Source organism: Achroia grisella, unplaced genomic scaffold (genome assembly GCF_030625045.1).
Source record: "Achroia grisella isolate CSIRO2021 unplaced genomic scaffold, CSIRO_AGI_Agris_v1 utg1086, whole genome shotgun sequence".
Lineage (NCBI taxonomy): Eukaryota > Metazoa > Arthropoda > Insecta > Lepidoptera > Pyralidae > Achroia > Achroia grisella.
The window spans coordinates 2,855,047-2,876,330 of record NW_026712572.1 but is presented as its reverse complement, the minus strand read 5'-3'; the positions used below and the strand labels follow the sequence as shown (position 1 = coordinate 2,876,330).

Sequence of the window (21,284 nt, the reverse complement as noted above, 5' to 3'; positions counted from 1 at the left end):
ATGTAAAAGCGATTTTTTTATCTGTATTTATTCGTGTAAAAGCATACAATTTTAAATCTCATTTGAACTGTATACTGTAACAGTATTTTTAACACAACAATAACTCGATTCGGTTTACGCTGGCGGGGCACCAGTAGAGGATGATAAGATGAGCCTAATCCACTATTGCTGTACCGCCAGCGTAAACGTTAGCGCAGGTGGGTGCAACATTATATTATCATACATAAAACGTCTAGTTACAACGCCAGTCTATATTACAACTTATGTTATCATACATAAAACGTCTAGTTACAACGCCAGTCTATATTACAACTTATGTTATCATACATAAAACGTCTAGCTACAACGCCAGTCTATATTACAACTTATGTTATCATACCTAAAACGTCTAGTTACATCGCCAGTCTATATTACAACTTATGTTATCATACATAAAACGTCTAGTTACAACCCCAGTCTATATTACAACTTATGTTATCATACATAAAACGTCTAGTTACAACGCCAGTCTATATTACAATTAAAAATTTTGTACTAATATAAGGTTGGATGAATTTTTTGTCGATTTTTCTACAACATTCCATTATCACTTGTGGAGGATGATAAGATGAACATGAAGTCAGGTCAGTTAGCCCATCTTGACAAATTCACTAAGAATGTATCATGGTTTCCTGGGGGAACCGCGTGGAGGTCAACCTGACATGGTACATTGCAAGCAATAAGATCAGTCCACATTACTCGCCTTTACCTCCTTTTGTAGGCAGTTGAACTAAAACCTGTGAAGTTGTAGTTTCTGCACTCAAAGAGATCTGATTCAAATTCAAATTCAAATTTAAAAATCATTTATTCATGTAGAACATTTTAGCCGCTTATGAACGTCAAGTTTTTACATTATATTTTTTCCCTACCGTCCAGTTCGGTATATAGATCCAATTGAGAAGAACTGGAAAGAAACTCAATTGAATTACTTTTTTTTTTTAAATCCAGTTTATTTACAATGCCTAGGTATTTATATAGGTGTCTATATAAATACCTTCTACACTTACTTACTACTTCTTCTATAGATTCTTCCATAAACCTTGAGTCTTGTACAGGACTTGTTGTTTAAGCATTTTATCTGTATTTCAAATCTTATTTGAACTGTGTTAGAGTCGATTTTCATGTTAGTTCTCGACCGACTGTATAATGGATACATTTTTAAACTTTTAGTCATGAACCTTGACATATATTCTGTACCACATACTTTTAATATATTACTGTACTGTTAGTTCATATCTATTATATTAGTATACCAATATAAAACACTAAAATATAAATATAATGTAATAGACTTACTATATATAAATAAACATTTGACGACCTCGATGGTCTAGCGGTCTAGTCACCACTTTACGTCCGATGGTCGCGGGTTCGATTCCTCGCACGGCACGAACATTTGTATTCATGAGTATCATTGTTTGTTTCGGTCTGGGTGTTTTCTATGTATAATAAGCATGTAATTGCGTAAAAAAAATGTATTTGTATCAGTTATCTAGTACCCATAAGACAAGCTTTAGCTGATTTAACTTGGGTCTAAATTATATAGACGCATTCAATATATGCTAGATAGTTAGATAAGGATATATAGTGAAAAGTGACCTAAATAGAAAATAATATATAATAAATAGTAAAAAAAGAATTGGTACAATACGGTGGAAATTTAATTGTCTCCGGAAGTGGACCAGTGTTGAATGGAAAATATCTATGTTTCTATTCGAGACATAGATACAGTAGATATAGAAGTTTTTGAATGAAATAAACATTATCTCATTCTAAACGCACAGTATTTATTGAACATAGTATTTCTATTTTAGACTTCTCGTGTAAAATTGTTATCAACAAGAAGTTGCGTATGTGTTGAGAAGTTTTCAGTATACGTTGTTAATCACTGCTGATCAGCATTGGTATTCTGTAAGTTTTATCAACTCATTTCACACATCATTTCGCTCAAAGCACTTAGAAAAATAAACCATTTATAAGTATAAAGTTACTACTAAGCTATAGATAGATTATAGTATTTTTTAAATATACGCAAACTAGACTTTGCGTATATTTAAAAAAATCACTCGTGTTTGTTTTCCTGTGCCCCCATCTCGTTCCCTATCCCTATTTTTGAAATAATCACTAGTACCAGCCCGTGCTCGAGGGTATGGCGCTGCAGTCGCTATCGAGTTTCTTTAGTAAACCAATCTATATTCTCACTGCGGACTCCGCTTTTGAATTCGCAAGTGATGCTTACAGAATAGGGTCTAGTTATCGATCGGGTTTAGTCATATAGGCATTTTTGGATGAGCGGGCTACCGTCCTAACCGATACCGATAACGATAACCCTCGGCTGTGGCAACTGATGGGATCACGCGTGATTTATTGCGCCCTCAACATCATATATCTATATGTCCATACATATTGTGACGGAGAATTTCTTTTTTTTAATATGATGGATGGATGATTATGGAACGAGAAGAGAGCGATTTGACCAAACTTAACACGGTCCTAAAGAGACGAGAAAAACCCGTACTAACATCGTGCTATCAATTTTTAATGGATGATTATGGAACGAGAAGAGAGTTATTTGACCAAAATAGTCCTGAACCTTAACAGCGGCCCAAAGACAATGAAGACCTCTACTGAATTCAGTCCGTTATCAATAACGACCTAAGAAAACTGAAACAAGCGACGCGACGACCCAGGACACATGTGTCTGATGAAGAAGGACTAGGAGAGTCGATCTCAAGTGAAATGGGAAAAGCTAGGAAGTTAATTTTATACGGTTTTCGTCCATCAATAGGTTAATTCCTGATTAAAGTTTAGGTTTACGCAATAGTTGAAATAGATGATGATCGTTTAGTCTGAAATTATTTAACCGTCATCTTGTATCGATAACGTTGCTGTTGATCCGTTTAAGATATAACCTATGAATATAAAATATATATAAATAAAATTGAAGTCTCTTTGTAGTTCCAAATTAACCGCTTTTCACTAAACGCATATGAAAGTGTATACGGTACTTATTTAAAAAAATATAAGTATATGTGTATATAATCTGTAAGTCTGTTCTTGCTAATCTCTGAAATGACTGGACTGATTTTGACGGGTCTTTCAGTTACAGCTATAAGCAGTAACTTAAGCTACTATTGCTTTAGATATTTTATTTCCACGCGGACGATGTCGTGGATAACCCCTAGTCGTGAATAAAATTGTAAGCCTCCGAGGATTTAGAAGGGAGGCTCAAGTTTTAGGCCAAAGATCGTTACGATAATTTTGTAATCCACAATGCTCGCTCAATTTCAAAGTGAATGTTTTTATCTTTGTCATCGTTTTGTTTTATCTGGTTTCTTTTTTTAATATATAAAATAGAAAAATGTGTTAGTTTGTTCCAACGCACGTTTCCGGTAGGTACGGTACACATATTTGATATAACCATTTTGTATTACAGAACCCTATTTTTGAGATATATGTATTTGAGCAGTTAAGGACATATCGCTGTATCCCCTTGGAGCCAAGCGAAGAATTAAATTGAATGGTGGTATTTAAAAAAGTAATGGGATCTCGGCTCAGGTCGTCGTAATTTCGATCTCCATTTGAATTGAACGAAGGGACCGGTCAGCTAGTATAATTAATTAATAGTGAAGCATAGGTATCTAAAGTACCTAATTAGTGAGAGGTATCGAGAGTTTATTACATAATTAATTATGATTGCTTTTTTTTTTTAATTTCGTGTTTAATATACATTATTTATATTATTAACCGTGTCTTAACACGAATAATTTTATGGCAAATAAAGGTACTTGTGACATCGCTGTTACTCCAGTCAGTGACCACGGCTAGTGCAACCTAGTCGAAACGTCGAGAGAGGTAAACCTTTATTTGCCATAAAATTATTCGTGTTAAGACCCAGTTGATAATATAAATATAATACGGAAATAATTAAAAAAAATACACAGATTGTTACAATAATAAATATGTCAAAAAAATTTGATTATAAAATTTAAAAGTCTACCAATGAGTTTGCTGCAACAAAGAATGAATACTGACTCACTTTGAATTCGCAAAACGTTTTTCGCACCGATTCATTCCCAAGCGATTCATTATCACTCACAACCTCCAGATCTTACTGCCCGTAGTCGCGTAAATGAAGTAGACGAAATAATCCGACAGATTAATTCTCTAGAAACTTTTGTTGAATCATATAGTCGAATATTACATAGATTGTTAGCAAACTCAAAGTTTCTGTTATGTGCTATATTTGTGACAAATGGTAGAATCATAATATGACTATTCAAAAGTGCTTGTAATGAGTTTATTTGAATAAAGATTATTTCTAATTCGATTTACATATTTTTATTCATGTTAGTTTATTCCAAACTCTTATGGTTTATACAATATTAGTTTGCCTCATCTTGTATATATTCGACTACATGTTACTGCAACTTTCTCTGCCTTTTATGTAGATAAAAGATGCCCGTATTAGACCATGTGACACAATCTATCTTCATATTAAATTTCATTAAGAACCGTTTAGCCGTTTAGCGATATAAAAGTAACAAAGTTAAAATTTTGTGATCTTGTATAGATTCCTTTTTTGTTATTAATAATTAAAAGGAAAATGTCTGTTTGTAATTCCAAATTAACAGAGTGGATGTACAGATTACGATCAGTTACATTTCTTATATGTATAGATATTTTAATGGTTAAGTCTAGTACTTTAAAGAAATTATTCATGTTATGCTATGCCATATTCAGCTGTATTGACAATTGGTCTATTTACACTTAATGCGTCAGTAAATGCATTGTCAAGTTGCTATTGTGTTAGTACTAACAGAAATATAACCAATTAATTATCTAGTGTACAGTAATGGAAATATATTATAGGGATGTTGATATAATTTCGAGGTCAAACAAATATCGATGTTGAGTGAGAAAGTATCGATGTTAAATCATTAATAATATGGGTTGCAAAAATCAAGACTAGAAAATTTTGTCATCGGCTAAGGTACTTGTACTGGTAGTCCAAAAATAAGAAAAGTAGCAAACTTTTGTCTTCAGTAAAGCATTTATAGCAGGTATTAGCTACCTAAAAGAACACTGATATTTTGCATTTTCCATTGAAGCCAGAAGATTGATTGGAGAGCAATGTAATTCTTCTTGTATACAGGCAATCATTGCCACTTATTATCAGGATGACCATCAAGCCTGTTTGCCAAGCGTGTTACATAAAAAAATAATTGATGGATGTTTTTCTAATACCAATCGTCCCTACATTGTAGGTGAATGGCGTACATTAATTAGGAAGGCAATTATCGCGCCGCAGCTATTGAACCTACCGTTTTCATTTAATTTATCACCAATAACAATTATCATAATGACCATTAACTGGTATTCCTTTGTTTGACCGTCATTTTGGAATCTACTTAATTATATTGCTATTATTTATTTGGAGTTATTATAGTTAACTTTACAATGTTTATTATAAGGAGATGAGGCCTATACATATTGGTGCTATACAAATACAAATACAAAAATCTTTATTTTGCCTGAAAAGTGGTTTACAGAATTTTAAAAATTATAATTTATGTATCACACTTTTCACCAGAAACTGGCATGCATAAATTAACAGTGTCCATTTATTATTATAAGAGTATACATATAGCTTAGTTTCATTTTTATTTTCATCATTATTAAATTAAATTAAAATTTCTGGGCAAAGTACTACGATTACCTACTTCATGAATTAAAGTACTCATCAATAGAGTAAAAACACTTATTGATCAGCCATCTTTTTAACTCTCTCTTGAACATATTTATCGGTAGTATTTTTATATCATCCCGCAACTTATTGTAAATTTTTATTGACATACAATAGGCATTTCTGCTATACAAGTTTGTAGTATTGTATGGGAGAATGAGATTATTTGGATTCCTTACGTTAAAATTACAGTATTCACCTTTTTTTCTAAATAATTTGATGTGCATTCTTACAAATATACACACTTCACAGATTTTGTAATAACTATTTTTGATAGCAAGACTAGTGAGAACCGAGACATAAGGGAAAGTACTCGAAGAATGGATTACCCTAACATTATAAAACCTACCCTTAATATTGTGAAGTATGGTGAGGGTTTCCAAGCAGTAAGGATTTATAACTCTTTGCCCAATAGTTTAAAGATAATACATAATTGGAAGCTTTTTAGGGAGGAGGTTGCATTGTTTTCTGTTGGAGCAATCTTTTTACAGTGTTGATGAATTTCTTAGCAGCAAAAATTGTATAATTTTAAACACAATATAAAATGTTACTGAATAAATAAATATCAAATATGGTAGTGAAATTACATGGTATGGTATCACTTACGATGGTAGCGAGTACGATTCCTCGCACAGTATAGACATTTTTATTTATAAGTATGATTGTTTGTATCGTCTTCTATGTATAATATGTATGTATTTATTATATATATATATATATATATATATATATAGTTATCTAATACTTATAAATAATATCTGCTTAGCTTGGGACTATGTGACCATAGATTCTTCCATGACTTGACCATTAAAAATTTACAATACTTAGTTTTGGTAAAATTAACACTTTAAATCGTTTCAGTGCAATTTTTTCGCATTCCAACTTACAAAGTAGTATTAAGTAAACTTAAAAACTTTACTTTGTTAATTGGATGTTGAAACTGAATTAATAATTAACGACAAACAGCCGAAACTTTTGGGTCTAGAAACAAGTTAGTTTAGCCTTCCTGATATAACCTAACCAAGAAAGTTTTATAATCATTGTTGCCTGAGTTTGGGTCCGAACAAGGACCGAATTTTTAATACTATTAGTTATCTGTGGTTGATAGAACTTAAAGGGATTTATGAAAAAAAACTGATGGTAAATAATATTAAGCGTAAGGTGCACGGGATTATTCATTAACAATATTTAGGGCTAGAATCAGTATTAAATAAGATACCAAGTGAATAAAAAAATAGTTAGAATTTATTGTACACTGAATTTAATAGTGAGGCCACGGAATGTTCGAGAAGTGAAAAAATGTATATAAAATATAACAAAACAACAGCGATGTGCCATGCGTGACGTTCCAAATTTTAATTTTATAATTTTGTTTTTAAATGTATTATATTTGCGATCGCAAACAATAACTAAGATTTTTAGATGACAAAGATACATGGTTAAGGACAGGTTAGAGTTTATTCCAGTTAATCTTGCCGGGCATTTAAATCTTGTAGTTTGAGGTTAGAGTTTTTCTTTCTAATAAATGATAATGATGTATTCTCTTGCGCTAACTGTGTACACTAGCGGGGACCAGTGGATGATGATAGCATGAGTTTGAAGATAAGTCAGGGAGCCTGTTGTGGCGAGAATTCATTTGCCAACTTTTGTTATCAGCCAAAAAGAACAAAAGAACGAATCTTGGAATATACAGTCTATTGTCTCTTTTTCTCTCTGGACAAACAAACCTTACAGTATTTATTGTTATTTCGTTTCATTTATACTAGAATAAAAATTATGCATTGCTTCAGACATAGTAAAACGAATCACACCCAAAAATATTGTTGAATATTCGTCTTTTTGTTTTCATCGAAGGCCAGACCCTTTACTATAATTTATTGTAAAATGTACAAAACATTCCATAACATTAGAGACGGTTAGCAACTCTAGATTGGAGACAGGTGACCATATTAGCATGGTTCGCTGCAATTGAGGTCAAACGAGACGCGGCTATCACGCCCGTGCTACCAGCGGGATGCATCTCAATTGAAACATATTGTATTATGTGGGCGGTGTGCTAGTTTCATTGTATTCTTCTAGTTGTATGCCTGTAAATGGAATGACCTGCAACAATTTTATTAGAATCCTTTAAAGTCCTAGTCACAACGATGTATTCTTTAGTTTCTATTTAGCGTTCTTTCAGTTGACGAACATACATATATGTCGTCACTCTTGTTTGTTGGGGTTAGGTGTAGACTAAGAAACTTTGCTGCTTCAATTGATACATACCTATTTTGCTTCCTGTATATTCATCAATCTATTCATTAAACTTCGCCAATTTACAGTTAATTCTTATTCGGCCCTTTTCAATCTGGTCGACTTATGTCCGTTTAAGTCTCTAAACCGGTATTTCCATTTATTATTACATTAGTTTGAATCTTGCAATATTATTCATTGGTATTGTCGTAATTTCTTTCAATACGTTAGCTACATGTTTTATGTTATCAGTCACGTTAGTAATATGTTCTGTTGTTAGTCTTACTAGAATGTTTCTCGCATTAGATATTTCAATGTTATTGTATATTATTTCATAAATCATTTTTATATATTCTCTATTTCATCTATTAGCCAGTCTATGTGAAATTATTATTCTTAATTCTATGCATGTAAATAATTACATTTCGATACAGCTGTAATATTGCCTTCAAAATCATAAGTAAATGTATTCAACTAGGTTTAATAATACTAAATAAATTTCTAATTAATTTTATCTTGTTTTGCTTGTATATAATTATAAAGAGGCCTGTTGTCTACGTGTACCTAATGGATGATTACGCAACGCGCTGTGTCACACATATGCGAGTTAATTATTCGTAACAAATGTATGTCATATATAGCCTTTATCTTTGACATCGGCACAGGTTCTTCTAGGTGTGGTAAAATTTACATAAACGCACTTCACGCTCGATTCATAAGAACAAAAACTAGTGACCGAAGGCCCGAAATTGTGTATCAATCTCAATGTATTCCTTTGTTCGCTAGTTCTCCAGAACATTAGCATTGGGCATTATGGTTCTTATTGCTAACTGTTTTCAAACATTTTATTTCTTCTCATACGTACAATAACTTCAACGGAGTACTGTGTTAATTACAAAATTAGCTTAAGCAACCTTTCAGAGTCCATGTCAAGTTTTCTATCTATTATAAATTTACTATCAAAATTATTTTCGTTTTGTTATTAATCACTATAGATAAAACTCTAAAGGTTGCTGCTAAGTATAAGTCAGTTTGATTTATTACTAATTTCAATAGCCTCACCTTGATAGAGAGGGCATAGATTGCCTTGAGGTACTCCTTGTATTATAGTAGCCTTAAACAAATTTTTACATTTTCTATTTGACATTGTAGTCATACATGTAATTAATGTACCGAGTGATTCGTAATCAGCATAGTACTCCTTTAGAGATATGTTACCACTTTATTCAATGGTATTTAAAATCTGCAGCGGTGGAGCCCACATACCACTTCAAGGTGCTCGTGCCCTCAATGGTGGCTGGTGCCATCATCGGCAAAGGTGGCGAGACCATTGCTCAACTACAGAAGGAGACCGGGGCAAGAGTCAAGATGTCCAAGTCTCACGACTTCTATCCGGGTAAGTTTGTTCTCACTAAAATATGCTCGCAATTTTATGGTTATCTCTTTTATACGCTCAAAGAGAAGTTTATAAGATATGCTTATAACGGCAGAGTTAGCTGTTTGAAGTTTTGCTGCAAACATTTTCGGAATAATATTATCCTTGTCAGATTTGAATTTAATTGGTTTACTAAAATACACTCTATTCACTAGTAGCTGTAACTCTTTTTTGTTCACAGTTATTTTTGAATTTATATTTATAATGATGATATAGTAAGTAAGTAATTTCTAACGTTAACATTTGTTTCAACAACCTCTGATATTTGGATTCGTCAGTTGTTAAGCAATCATTATGATGTAGAAGGCGTGCCGTATCAATCACGGAGTTTAGTTTAAGGTTAGCGTATAGAATTGAAATATAAACTATACATATATGTATAGAGACATATTTAAAGTAGGTAAAATGCAACACATCTAAAGATAAATCTTATTTAATGCGAAAGTTGGTAAGTATGGACGTTTGTTACTCTTTCACGCAAAAACTACTTAACGGATTTTGATGAAACTTTACAGTAATATAGCTTATGCATCTGTGCCTACACTTGTAATATTTCTGTCGACACCTGAGACCCTTCCATTAGTTTACGTTTCCACTAACATAGATTTAAGTTAAGTGTAAAATCAGTCTAAGTCGCGACTCCGTGTCGACTGTACGCTTTATTAATAAGCCATGTAGCAATAGTACCAATAAACTTAATAATGTACAATAAATCGTGCAATCATTTTACTGGTATACTCACTACCTACATACTACAATAAATAATATATTATGTACCGCCACCTCATCACAACATATATAACGCTACAGTGATGAGGATGACCATCATAATAACATAGGCTATATTTTTTATTGACATATAGCTATAGCGCGGATGAAACCGCGGGCACAGCTAGTAATAAAATAATTTGCCATCACGGCTCGTGTCGTAGATCGGAGTAGTCAGCGGTAATATCAACTCTGGGTGTCGTGTACGCAACAATTAAAATGGCCACTTTTCGTTGGGTACTTTTGAATCGAACTAATGCTGATTTGTTAACGGTGTTTCCATCACTGGAGAGACAGTCGGAAATATAAATTGACATACATTTTGTTTTGTGCTTGCGATTTGAACTCATGTCCCTTGTGGTCGAAGTATCGTAAGTAACGTGTTCTTTTAATTAATTAAACCCGGTTGAGGATAATAATCACCGATAACCAATGACAACACTATCTAGACACAAACTAAGCAAGAAGCGAAAACGTACTTGCAATTCCCCTGGTGTTGCGGGTGCTCATGGGCGGCGGTAATCACTTACCATCAGGTTAGCCGCATGCTCGTGTTAAAAAAAAAGATAAAGTTCACATAGGACATACATTAAAGCTGATTTCAGTGTGCCTATATGGATGTAAAAAATGATTATTTTATATTTATTTTTAATTATCTACATGGTAAATTAGGTTTAATTATATATACATTTTGTTTGATCTCTTTTTTTTCGTTCCTTTGTTTTTTATATTGTAACATTGTTGAAAAGCACTGGATAATGAGCTTCAATTGAGTTTCTTGCCAGTTCTTCTCAATTGGATCTATATACCGAACTGGATGGTAGGGAAAAAAATTATAATGTAAAAACTTGACGTTCATAAGCGGCTAAAATGTCCTACACGAATAAATGATTTTTGAATTTGAATAAAATATTTTTCTTTCTTCTTTTTTCATAATATTCGGATATACCAAAACCTTCGGTCCGTACAACCACGCCTTAGGTTGTGCAAAGATCTCACGATTCGAACCTTGACACACCATGATAGAAACCGTTCAAATGATGTCAACACTGCAACCAGATAGTATCAAGGTTGTACAGTAACGTCTGGGAGTCGCCTGTATATGCTTATCAGTGCATCAAAAAGATTTTGTAAAACTTGTGTGGGATAATTTTTGTACATTATGTACTAGTGGATATTATTAAGAAAATGTAATTAAATACTATATACTGTGCCCGCGGTTACACCCGCGATAAATTTCAATAAAATATATAGCCTATATGTTATTCTGATGCATACAGTAAATCTGTAATATTGTAAAGTTTCATTGACATCTGTTCAGTAGTTTTTGCGTGAAAGAGTAAAAACATACATGCTCACATACTATCACGTTTATAATATTACTAACTGTCCCGGCAAACGTTGTTTTGCCATATAAATTAATAACGCTATAAAAAAATAGGGGTTGGTGATAGAAGGGTGAAATCTTTGGGTTGTATGTTTTTAATGACACATAATAAAAAAATATTAATAAATAAAAATTTTGCCCAAAAAATAAAAAAACTAATGTTAGGGGTGGACAAGCCTTACCACTTAGGGGTATGAAAAATAGACAGTAGCCGATTCTCAGACCTACTGAACATGCATATAAAATTTCATAAATATCGATCAAGCGGTTTGGGAGGAGTATGGTAATTAACATTGTGATACGAGAATTTTATATATAAGACTAGCTGTCCCAGCAAACGTTGTTTTGCCTTAAAATAAAAAAAAATTAGGTGTGGACTACCCCTAACATTTAGGGGGATGAAAAATAGATTTTGGCCGATTCTCAGACCTACTCAAAACGCTTACAAAATTTCATGAGAATCGGTCAAGCCGTTTCGGAGGAGTATGGGAACGAAAACTGTGACACGAGAATTTTATATAGATAAGATTAATATATAGGGGATACTTACTATTACGTGAACATTCAGTTTCAATTCAATTTAATACAAAATATATTTATTCATGTAGGTGGTCTATTACAGACTCTTATGATGTATCAAATCTACCGTCAGTTCGGAATGATTTCGAGATGAGAAGAACTGATAAACTCAGCTCGTATTCTTTCCAAATAAATATTTGTTTGTCATTCCACTTATTGACTCTGAAAACGATTAAACTTTGATCAATGCAAATTCTCCCTCTGGTAGAAATGTTGCAGTACACAATCAATAGAGACGGGTTCAATCATTACAATGAATGGCAATTTAAATTGCTCGCCAACTGGCCCTCGTGAATTGACCCGATCACGGTTTCAATCGAACCTCATCCAACTGGTAGAGCTAGTTAACTAGCAAATGATCGAAACTATAACAATGCTTCAATAGATTAATTAAAATGTATTGTACTGTAATTTAATATAACAATTTTCAATGAGTTTTCATTCATAACAAATACATTTTTGTTATTGTTACGGTAGGACTAAAAATCGCTCTACGACTGTCTTGACTCAAAGTCGACTCGACTAAAAGTCGCTGTCGGTGCCTGAACCCTATGTATGCTTAAATCTTTAAAACTACCCAACGGATTTAATGTGGTTTTTTTAATAGATAGAGTGATTCAAGAAGAAGGTTTATATATATAATACAAATAAAACAATGCCACACAGGTCTCTGTTCCTGTAAAATATGATATAATATTACTCTATTATGTTTATGATACTATATATTATATATATAACACACAAAAGAGATATATAACATTCTATACAAATACATATACAAGTAAATAAATACATACTAAACAATCTGACAGGCGAACCACAGAAAATAAAAAGAAAAACATAAGGTAAAGAGACATGAGAGAAAAATAAAAAACTTACAACTTTAGATAGTAAAATAATAGAATAGAAATTCTATTATTTCTATTAAAAGGTTGGTCCCATTTTGATAACCGTGGAGTGGGTGAAAATATTGAGTTTAATGTGATATATTTTATGTATTATATATTATATATATAAAAAAAAGAGATATATAACATTAATATTTATACACATTTAATAATAGAAAAAAAATATATATATATATATATATATATTATTTTATATTTCATTCATTCATAATTAAAGAGCTACTCTCTTGTCGGTGGAGCTCTTGCCACTTTGCGATCTTCCATCATGCTCTTTAATTCTTGATACGACACGACTCCCATTTTGTCCTCAATTTGTTTGATGTATATTATTTTATATTTCATTCATTCATAATTAAAGAGCTACGCTCGTGTCGGTGGAGTTATCTATAATAATTTTCATGAAATCATCGTGCCGTATCAAGTGTCCTAACATTTTTCCTCGTCTATTTTCTATTGTGTTCAATATTTGTCTTTTTTCTTTTACCCTGTGTAGTAAGTACTTCTTCGTTTCTTACTTTATCCTTTCAGCTAATTCTTTCCATCCTCCTCCAACACCACATTTCAAAAGCCTCCAGTTTGTCTCTTTCCTTTTGATTTAATGTCCACGTCTACCACGCATACAAGGCTATACTCCAGATATAGGTTTTATATTTATATATTTTTTTTTATTGTTATGTATATAAAGTGAAATAAAATAAAAAGATAAATATATATACATATATAAACTTCTGCAAACATTTACGCATGTCGTGGCAACCAGTAATTAAGTCAACACTATATGCCTGATGTTACCAAAAACCTCACTCAACGTGATCAAATTGATGACCACACTGTCTAAGAAGAATATACCTGAACTTATTGATAATAATTGTAACCTCATAGTTCAAATTCAAATTCAAAATATCTTTATTCATGTAGGTCTATTACAGACTCTTATGATATGTCAAATCTACCGTCAGTTCGGAATGATATCGAGATGAGAAGAACTGACTGAACTGACTGAACTCAGCTCGTATTTTTTTCAAATAATAGTGGAACATGTTTATATGTAGTGTATGTCTTGTTGGTCGCTCAAATAATAAATAAATAATGTGAACTAGTTATTTTGTAGCCGCAGCGAACAAAAGCGTCACAATTTCCGATCGTGGAGCCAATAAACGGCAACAGTAGCGATGGCGCTAAAAGACGGGTTACATAAGATCTGCGATGCGGACATGTTAATAAAGCGTGATGAAAGATACACAAATAGGCTATAACCTTCGTTAAGTTAAATTTAGTTGGGGACACGTAAGGAGGTCTCTATACGAGTGGGGGACGCGAAAATGTCAATTTATAATACAATTAGCTGTGCCCGCGACTCTGTCTGCCCCTAGGATGGCCTTTGAGGACCTCGGTAGGTCTAGGTCTAAATAAATTGAATTGAATAGCGGTTTAACACACCGTTTTACTTCCGATGGTCGCGGGTTCGATTCCTCGCGCGGCACAAACATTTGTATTCATGAGTATGAATGTATGTGTCGGTGTGGGTGTTTTTTATGTATAATATGTATGTATTTACAAAAAATATTTCTATGTATTTGTATCAGTTATCTAGTACCCATAATACAAGCTTTAGCTAGCTTAACTTGGGTCTAGATGGCGCTGTGTAAATTATTAAACGTTGTTTTGTCACTTTTAATACCGCATAATAAAAAAAATTAACACTTATGGGTATAAAAATTAGTCATCAGTCTCAGATCTATTGAATATACATATAAAATTTCATCAAAATCGGTCAAGCCGAATTTTATTAGATTAATATTAGATTAGTATGGACAGACCGTAGTAGCTTCATTCCTTATTTGTATATAGTTGATTACAAACGGGCTGTGTAATATTAACAAATAGAATTCCATGCTCATTAAACAAAATAAACAAGTACATTAATAATAATTAAACTAATTATAACATTATGCTAAGTACTACCCGTGAGTAACGCATAGGAGTATACGATAGTATAGTTAATAAATAAAGACTTGATAAAATTCAAAATATCTTTATTCATGTAGGTCTATTACAGACTTATGATATGTCAAATCTACCGTCAGTTCGGAATGATTTCGAGATGAGAAGAACTGACAAGAAACTCAGCTCGTATTCTTTTCAAATAAATGTTATACATGCTTACAATATATACGATACATGTATCCATTGCAAATCTTTTAATTTCTCGTATTGTATTAGTAGGTTTAGATAGTTTTAATTTATTTTCTTGATGACCTCGGTGGTCTAGCGGTTTAGCACACCGCCTAATTCAGAAGGTCGCGGGTTCGATTCCTCGCACGGCAGAAACATTTGTATTCAAATTTATTATTATTCGGTCTGGGTGTATTCTATATATAATACGTATGTCTGTATGTATTTACGAAAAAAAATGTTATATCTATGTATTTTGATGCGGGTAAATTAATGCGATGTTATTGGTTGAGACGATCTATATGATAGATAATAATTGACTGACAATATACCTCGACACATCAGAATAAGAATTACATTTAATAATGGCTAGTAAGACAATCCAATATTGTGTACTAAGCATTATTAAATGCAATTATTATTTTGATGTATTTAGGTAATTGTGACCCATATATTTTTATCAGTTATCTAGTAGTACTCAAAACACAAGCTTTATCTAGCTTAACTTGGATCTAGATGGCACTATGTGATTTGTCCTGAGATTGTACTATCTAACGACTTTGACCACCGTGTGACCCAAATATAACTAGACTCTACCATCGTTAATAGAAAAATAACAACAGCACGGTCCATTAATTGATATTAATTGTCTCCGCGGATATAATTCCTGTGTGAAAATGAGGATGCCGTTTTTAAAGTTTACCGTCACACGCTCAATGACGTATTCTGCTAGATATAGCTCAAAACTATTTCAGCTGACAAAATTTTCCAACACGAAATTTACGTCTTCAAAGATTCGTTCTCAAATCACTGTGAATTTGGACTGTTCTTTGCGTATCTTTTGGGCTATGGTCAGGTGTTTGGACTTGTAGCATTGCGACCTACATAAATCTATTGTGCTCGTTCATTTTCAAAGACCCGTCAGCGACAAGAATTGCAGGATTTTCATAGGAGCGATGGTTTTTATCTCAGGATAGTGTAAACTCTCCAAAGGAGATATTACGTTTATGCATGAATGGGCTACAACCACATAGGATGTGTAGTGGCGTTTCCTCTTCAGTTTGTCGAAATCTGCTATGTGTATTATATGGTCGCCCAAGTAGTTTGGTAAAATCTGCTATAAGTTCTATGTGGTCTCCCAATTTCTCATGCCGCAAGAAGAGCATTGCACACTCACTTTCAGTACTAGTGCCACTGAATCTGTATTTTTGTAATCATGTACAAGTTCATATCAGTTCCTTTCAGTTCTTAGTTTGAATGCACTCTGAACTGACGGTAGATTTAACATATCATAAGAGTCTGTAATAGATAGATAGATAGATAGAATATACTTTGATATGTATATTCAATACTAGTAAAGTTATTAACTTCGGGCGAAGTCAGGGCTAATCACTATTTACGTATAAATGTAAACATGCAAGTAATATAACGTCATGTAATAATAAAATTTACGTTCCACTCAAGAATATTCTGCTAGTAATCGTAAGTAAATTAATATGTATAAATATATCTTTAATGTATTCAGGTGTCTAGTGCTTACATCACGTTCAACCGCACTCAGTCGCCGGTAGTCCTTGAGAGAACATTGTTGTTTTATTGTTATCTTCGCCTCTTTCGTGACACTGAGCGGATCAACTTCTATATACTACTAGCTGTCCGCAACTTCGCGTGGAATTTAACAAAAATCTTAGAGAATTTTTATAAAATAAAAGTAGCCTAAGTTACTCCTTATTACATCAGCTACCAGCCAATAAAAGTCCCGACTAAATCGGTCCAGCCGGTTTCAGAGATTAGCCGGTACAAACAGACAGACGGACAAAATATATATTCATATGTAAAAAAACGGTGTTATTTTGGTGTATGTACCACACAAAATAAATAGCAGTATTTATATTCATATGCAATGTAGTAAAAAACGGTTATTTCAATATCTAGAAACAGTCAATAACTACAAAAACTCCAAAGTTTAAAACACCCATCCATAAAAAAGTAGCTAATCTTCAAATATTTAGTCTTCAAATTTTCGAATTTACAATTTTATTAGGAGCTTAAAATATCTTCTGTCGGCAATCGAGGTAAATTATTATTTGATATAAAAAGCGATGTATTTGCAGTTGGCTACAACTTACAAGCAATAAAGATAGATAAGATATGTATAATGATATGGCTCTATCACTTTTGCTTGTAGCAGAAATAGAACTCCCTCATAAATTCCTTATCGAAATTTCGTTTGTTGATGTTAAGTTTCTTTAAAATTGGGCCATCCACATTTTTTGCCCTAAAACTGACAAGGTTTATAGCTGGTGAATTAGTTGGGATAAGCTAATCAACCTGATTTTGTACTTGGCTTTTCATCCTCTACTGATGCCTCGTCAGGGATTACTTTTATACAGTTAATGCAGGCGGGTGCACAATTCAATCTCAATTATTAAGTCTACACCCATATTGCGACACGTGTTTTGCCAATGAAAATACCGATCATCTGGCAAAGTTAGGAGCAAAAACCGCCCAACTGGGCCCTTCTGTGGTGTGCCTCTGTCTAAAACTGGGACATCTCAAATTAATAACCAAACGAGAAGCACTGAATCACTGGCAAGAAATGCCGGGATTGACACATATCCCTAATATCGGGCTACTCGAACAAATACTCCAATAGACTACTGCTATTGAGTAAAAACAACATGATGATGACTAGGACCCTCATAGAACACTGCAAATTAAACAAGCATATGGCTAAACGAGGCCTACGCACGACAAAAATCTGCAGATTCTGCCAAACTGAAGAGGAAACGCCACTACACATCCTATGTGGTTGTAGTCCACTCATGCATAAACGAAATATCTCCTTTGGAAAGTTTACACTCTTTCCCGAGGAGATAAAAAACATCGCACCTAAGAATATCCTTCCTTTGCCTCTGAACAAGGCATCATCAGGCGTTGGATAGATTTCGGATATAGCTTGGAAGCCTAGTGTTGACTCTTCAGCTAGTAAGAGTCCGAATTTGATCGCCATTAGAGAAGGTCGTAATTACTCGTAATGGTAGTCAAGTCTCCACACCGAATATTTGTGGTCTCACACTTGCTATTTCTAGCAGAATTGAACAGAATAATATAAATACATCAAGTAGTGAAATGTACAAAATTATTGGAGTAGAAACAAATGACATAACAACTATAAATGTTTAAAACTCCTCGTTGGCGAGGACACTTGATGCGCAATTTGCTCTCCCTACAATAATTACGATCTTGGTGCCAACTGGACCGCGGCAGGACGTTTGCCACTTGACTACCCGCCAAGCGGTCACAGAGCCATATTTGTCCAGGTAAAGATCTTCGCTGACCCAGCTTCTGGCTGACCTAACTTTGACCTCACGCCGACCCATTTTGTTCTACGAGTATTTGTGGCGAGTCTTTGATGACAGTGAATTCTGTCTCCCTATTTTTAAAATGGACTAAAAATAATCCTACTTTTATATTTTATTCTTTTATTTTACCGACTTTCTATTGACTTTCGTTTGAAAATGCAAGAAAGTGGGCTGACGCTCTTTTTATACAAAAATGTGCCTACGGTTTCACTCAGATGATATTCATAGCCTATATCTTATTTTGATGTACATATAAGTTACATTACTGAAAGGTTAATTAAATGCGTTCAGTAGTTTTTGCGTGAAAGAGTAACAAACTTCCATCCACTAACAAACTTTCGCGCTTATAATATTAGTAAGATATGTATGTTAGTCTATAAGGTATTTTAATATGGGCTTAGTAGCCTGATATAAATAAATATTTGAACAACGACGCGGGTAACGACTAGTTTCTTTCTAAGAGGAATTACGTAAAATATACATGTAGCCTCGTATTGGGTTCAATGGAAAATGTGGGATGCTGCTAAAGTGTTTTATGTTGTGCCTACACCATTATATATTTGGCGGTTATGATATTACAACGTCAACAATTATTGTGTCATTATTTACAACGCGTAGGCAGTTAGTTTAATTATTACTTGAACTCCGTTTCAATAGAGCTTACAGAAATTGTAAACAAGCATTTTATGTTAAAAACTAGGTTTTGCCCGCGGCTTCGCTCGTTTTAATTTATCCCCTTTGGGAATTTATCAAAATCCTTTCTTAGGGGATGCCTACGGCATAGTAGCTTTATGCATCTAAAGTCTCAGACCGATCGGTTCAAAATTGACAAAGTTTCATCCCCTATTTTATCCCCTCGGGGGGTAGAAATAATCAAAATCCATTCTTAGCGGATCCCTACGTCACAACGTCTACCTGCATGCCAAATTTCAGCCCGATCCGTCCAGTGGTTTGGGCTGTGCGTTGATAGATCACTATGGCAGTCACCTTTGAGTTATAGAAATATAGAATAGAAATAGAAATAATCTTTATTCAAATAAACTCATTACAAGCACTTTTGAATAGTCATATTTTGATTCTACCACTCATTCGGAATGCAGATTCATCACAAGAAGAATGAGCAAGAAACTTGTGTGTTGCTCTTTTTGATAAATGTTTTTTTTATATAAATAATTACAGTGTAACAAGTAAGAGGCATGCGACAATCAACATAGAAATCGCTACGCACTCATTATTGGTGTAATCAGATAATATTGTCAGTGCTATGTATTTAAAATTTTTCTACAAAAACATTATTATCGTTAACGAATTCTTCAATTTTATAGTAAACTTTTTTGCAAAGGAAGTGTTTTATTTGACATTTAAATCTTTTTTCTGGCAGATTTATAACAGACTCTGGTATTTTATTGTAAAACCTTACGCAATTGCCATAAAACGAATTACTAACTTTAGCCAAACGACATTTAGGTAAAATCAGTTTGTTATTGTTGCGTAAACAATGTATTAGTGCAATCACTAACTCTTTTGAAACTGTCTATATTCTTCCTGGCATACATGATGTTTTCATAAATATATTGAGAAGCAACGGTGAGGATATTTGATTCCTTAAAGCACTCTCGCAAAGACTCCCTGGAACCCATGCTATAAATGGAGCGAATGGCCCTATTTTGTAAAATAAATATTGTATTTATATCAGCTGCTTTGCCCCATAACAAAATACCATACGACATAATGCTATGGAAATAGCTAAAGTACACAAGTTTAGCAGTTGCCACGTCTGTTATATATATATTTAGATTATAATCCATCTTCTCCCAAGCTAAAGCGATTATCAGAAGTAACACGGTTTCCTTTTCGAACTATTCTAACGCTGTTGGCCGGAGCTAGCCTTTACAGCTTCACCGGACAATAGGGGGCGAGTGCAGATGGCACTCCAAATCCGCGGAAGGACTTATGGAGCGGCTGAAGGCCAACTCCCGCCTGACGGATACGATTTTAATCTGAGGCGCCGCTAGGGGTTCGAACCTAGGCTCAGGCCGTTGTAATTTCGATTCTCGTTTGAAATGGACGGGAGATCGATCACCAGAGGGCGTCATAAATATTGTAAACGCAAAAATTGGATGTGCGCGTGGACTACATCACGGTACCCACGGTACCCACGGTACCCGTGCTACCGCGCGGTCACAGATAATTACGTATTCGATATAGGTATATACATAAATAGTTTTACAACAATTTGAATTTGGAACAACAATGTAACAGACAGAGATGGCAAGTGCTTGTCAACACTGTTTATTACTCTGTAGCTCTAAATTAAAATTTTTAAAATATTTCGTTGCAGACCCGCAGTTTTGAACCACTAAAGATTAAGGGTAAATCAGAGATGGCAATTTATTTTAAAATAGACAATTTAACTGAACGTGCTCTTTGAACTTTGTCTGTAACTTAATATTAAATGTGGATGTTTTTCATTGGTAGACAGATAGATCAAATCACTCTGTATATGTTTAAGTTTAACTGTATTTAAAAGTGCAATTAAGAATATATACCTATATGTTATAGCCGACGCTGTTTGATCGTATCCAAACGAGTAACGCTGCGGGGTAGTAGCTAGTCGTCAAATAATGATAACAGTTTTCATTTATCA

General features: G+C 33.6%; 1 protein-coding gene across 4 annotated transcripts in view; it reads left to right on the top strand.

The window, feature by feature from the left end:
• The window catches only part of LOC131843774 (RNA-binding protein Pasilla), a 126,041-nt gene that overhangs the window by 40,081 nt on the left and 64,676 nt on the right, over window positions 1-21,284 (top strand). For all 4 annotated transcript variants that reach the window (XM_059192538.1, XM_059192531.1, XM_059192544.1 and 1 more), the window contains one exon: window positions 9,270-9,416. In XM_059192538.1, the coding sequence (XP_059048521.1) occupies window positions 9,270-9,416 (147 nt within the window). The remainder of the gene's footprint in view (window positions 1-9,269; window positions 9,417-21,284) is intronic.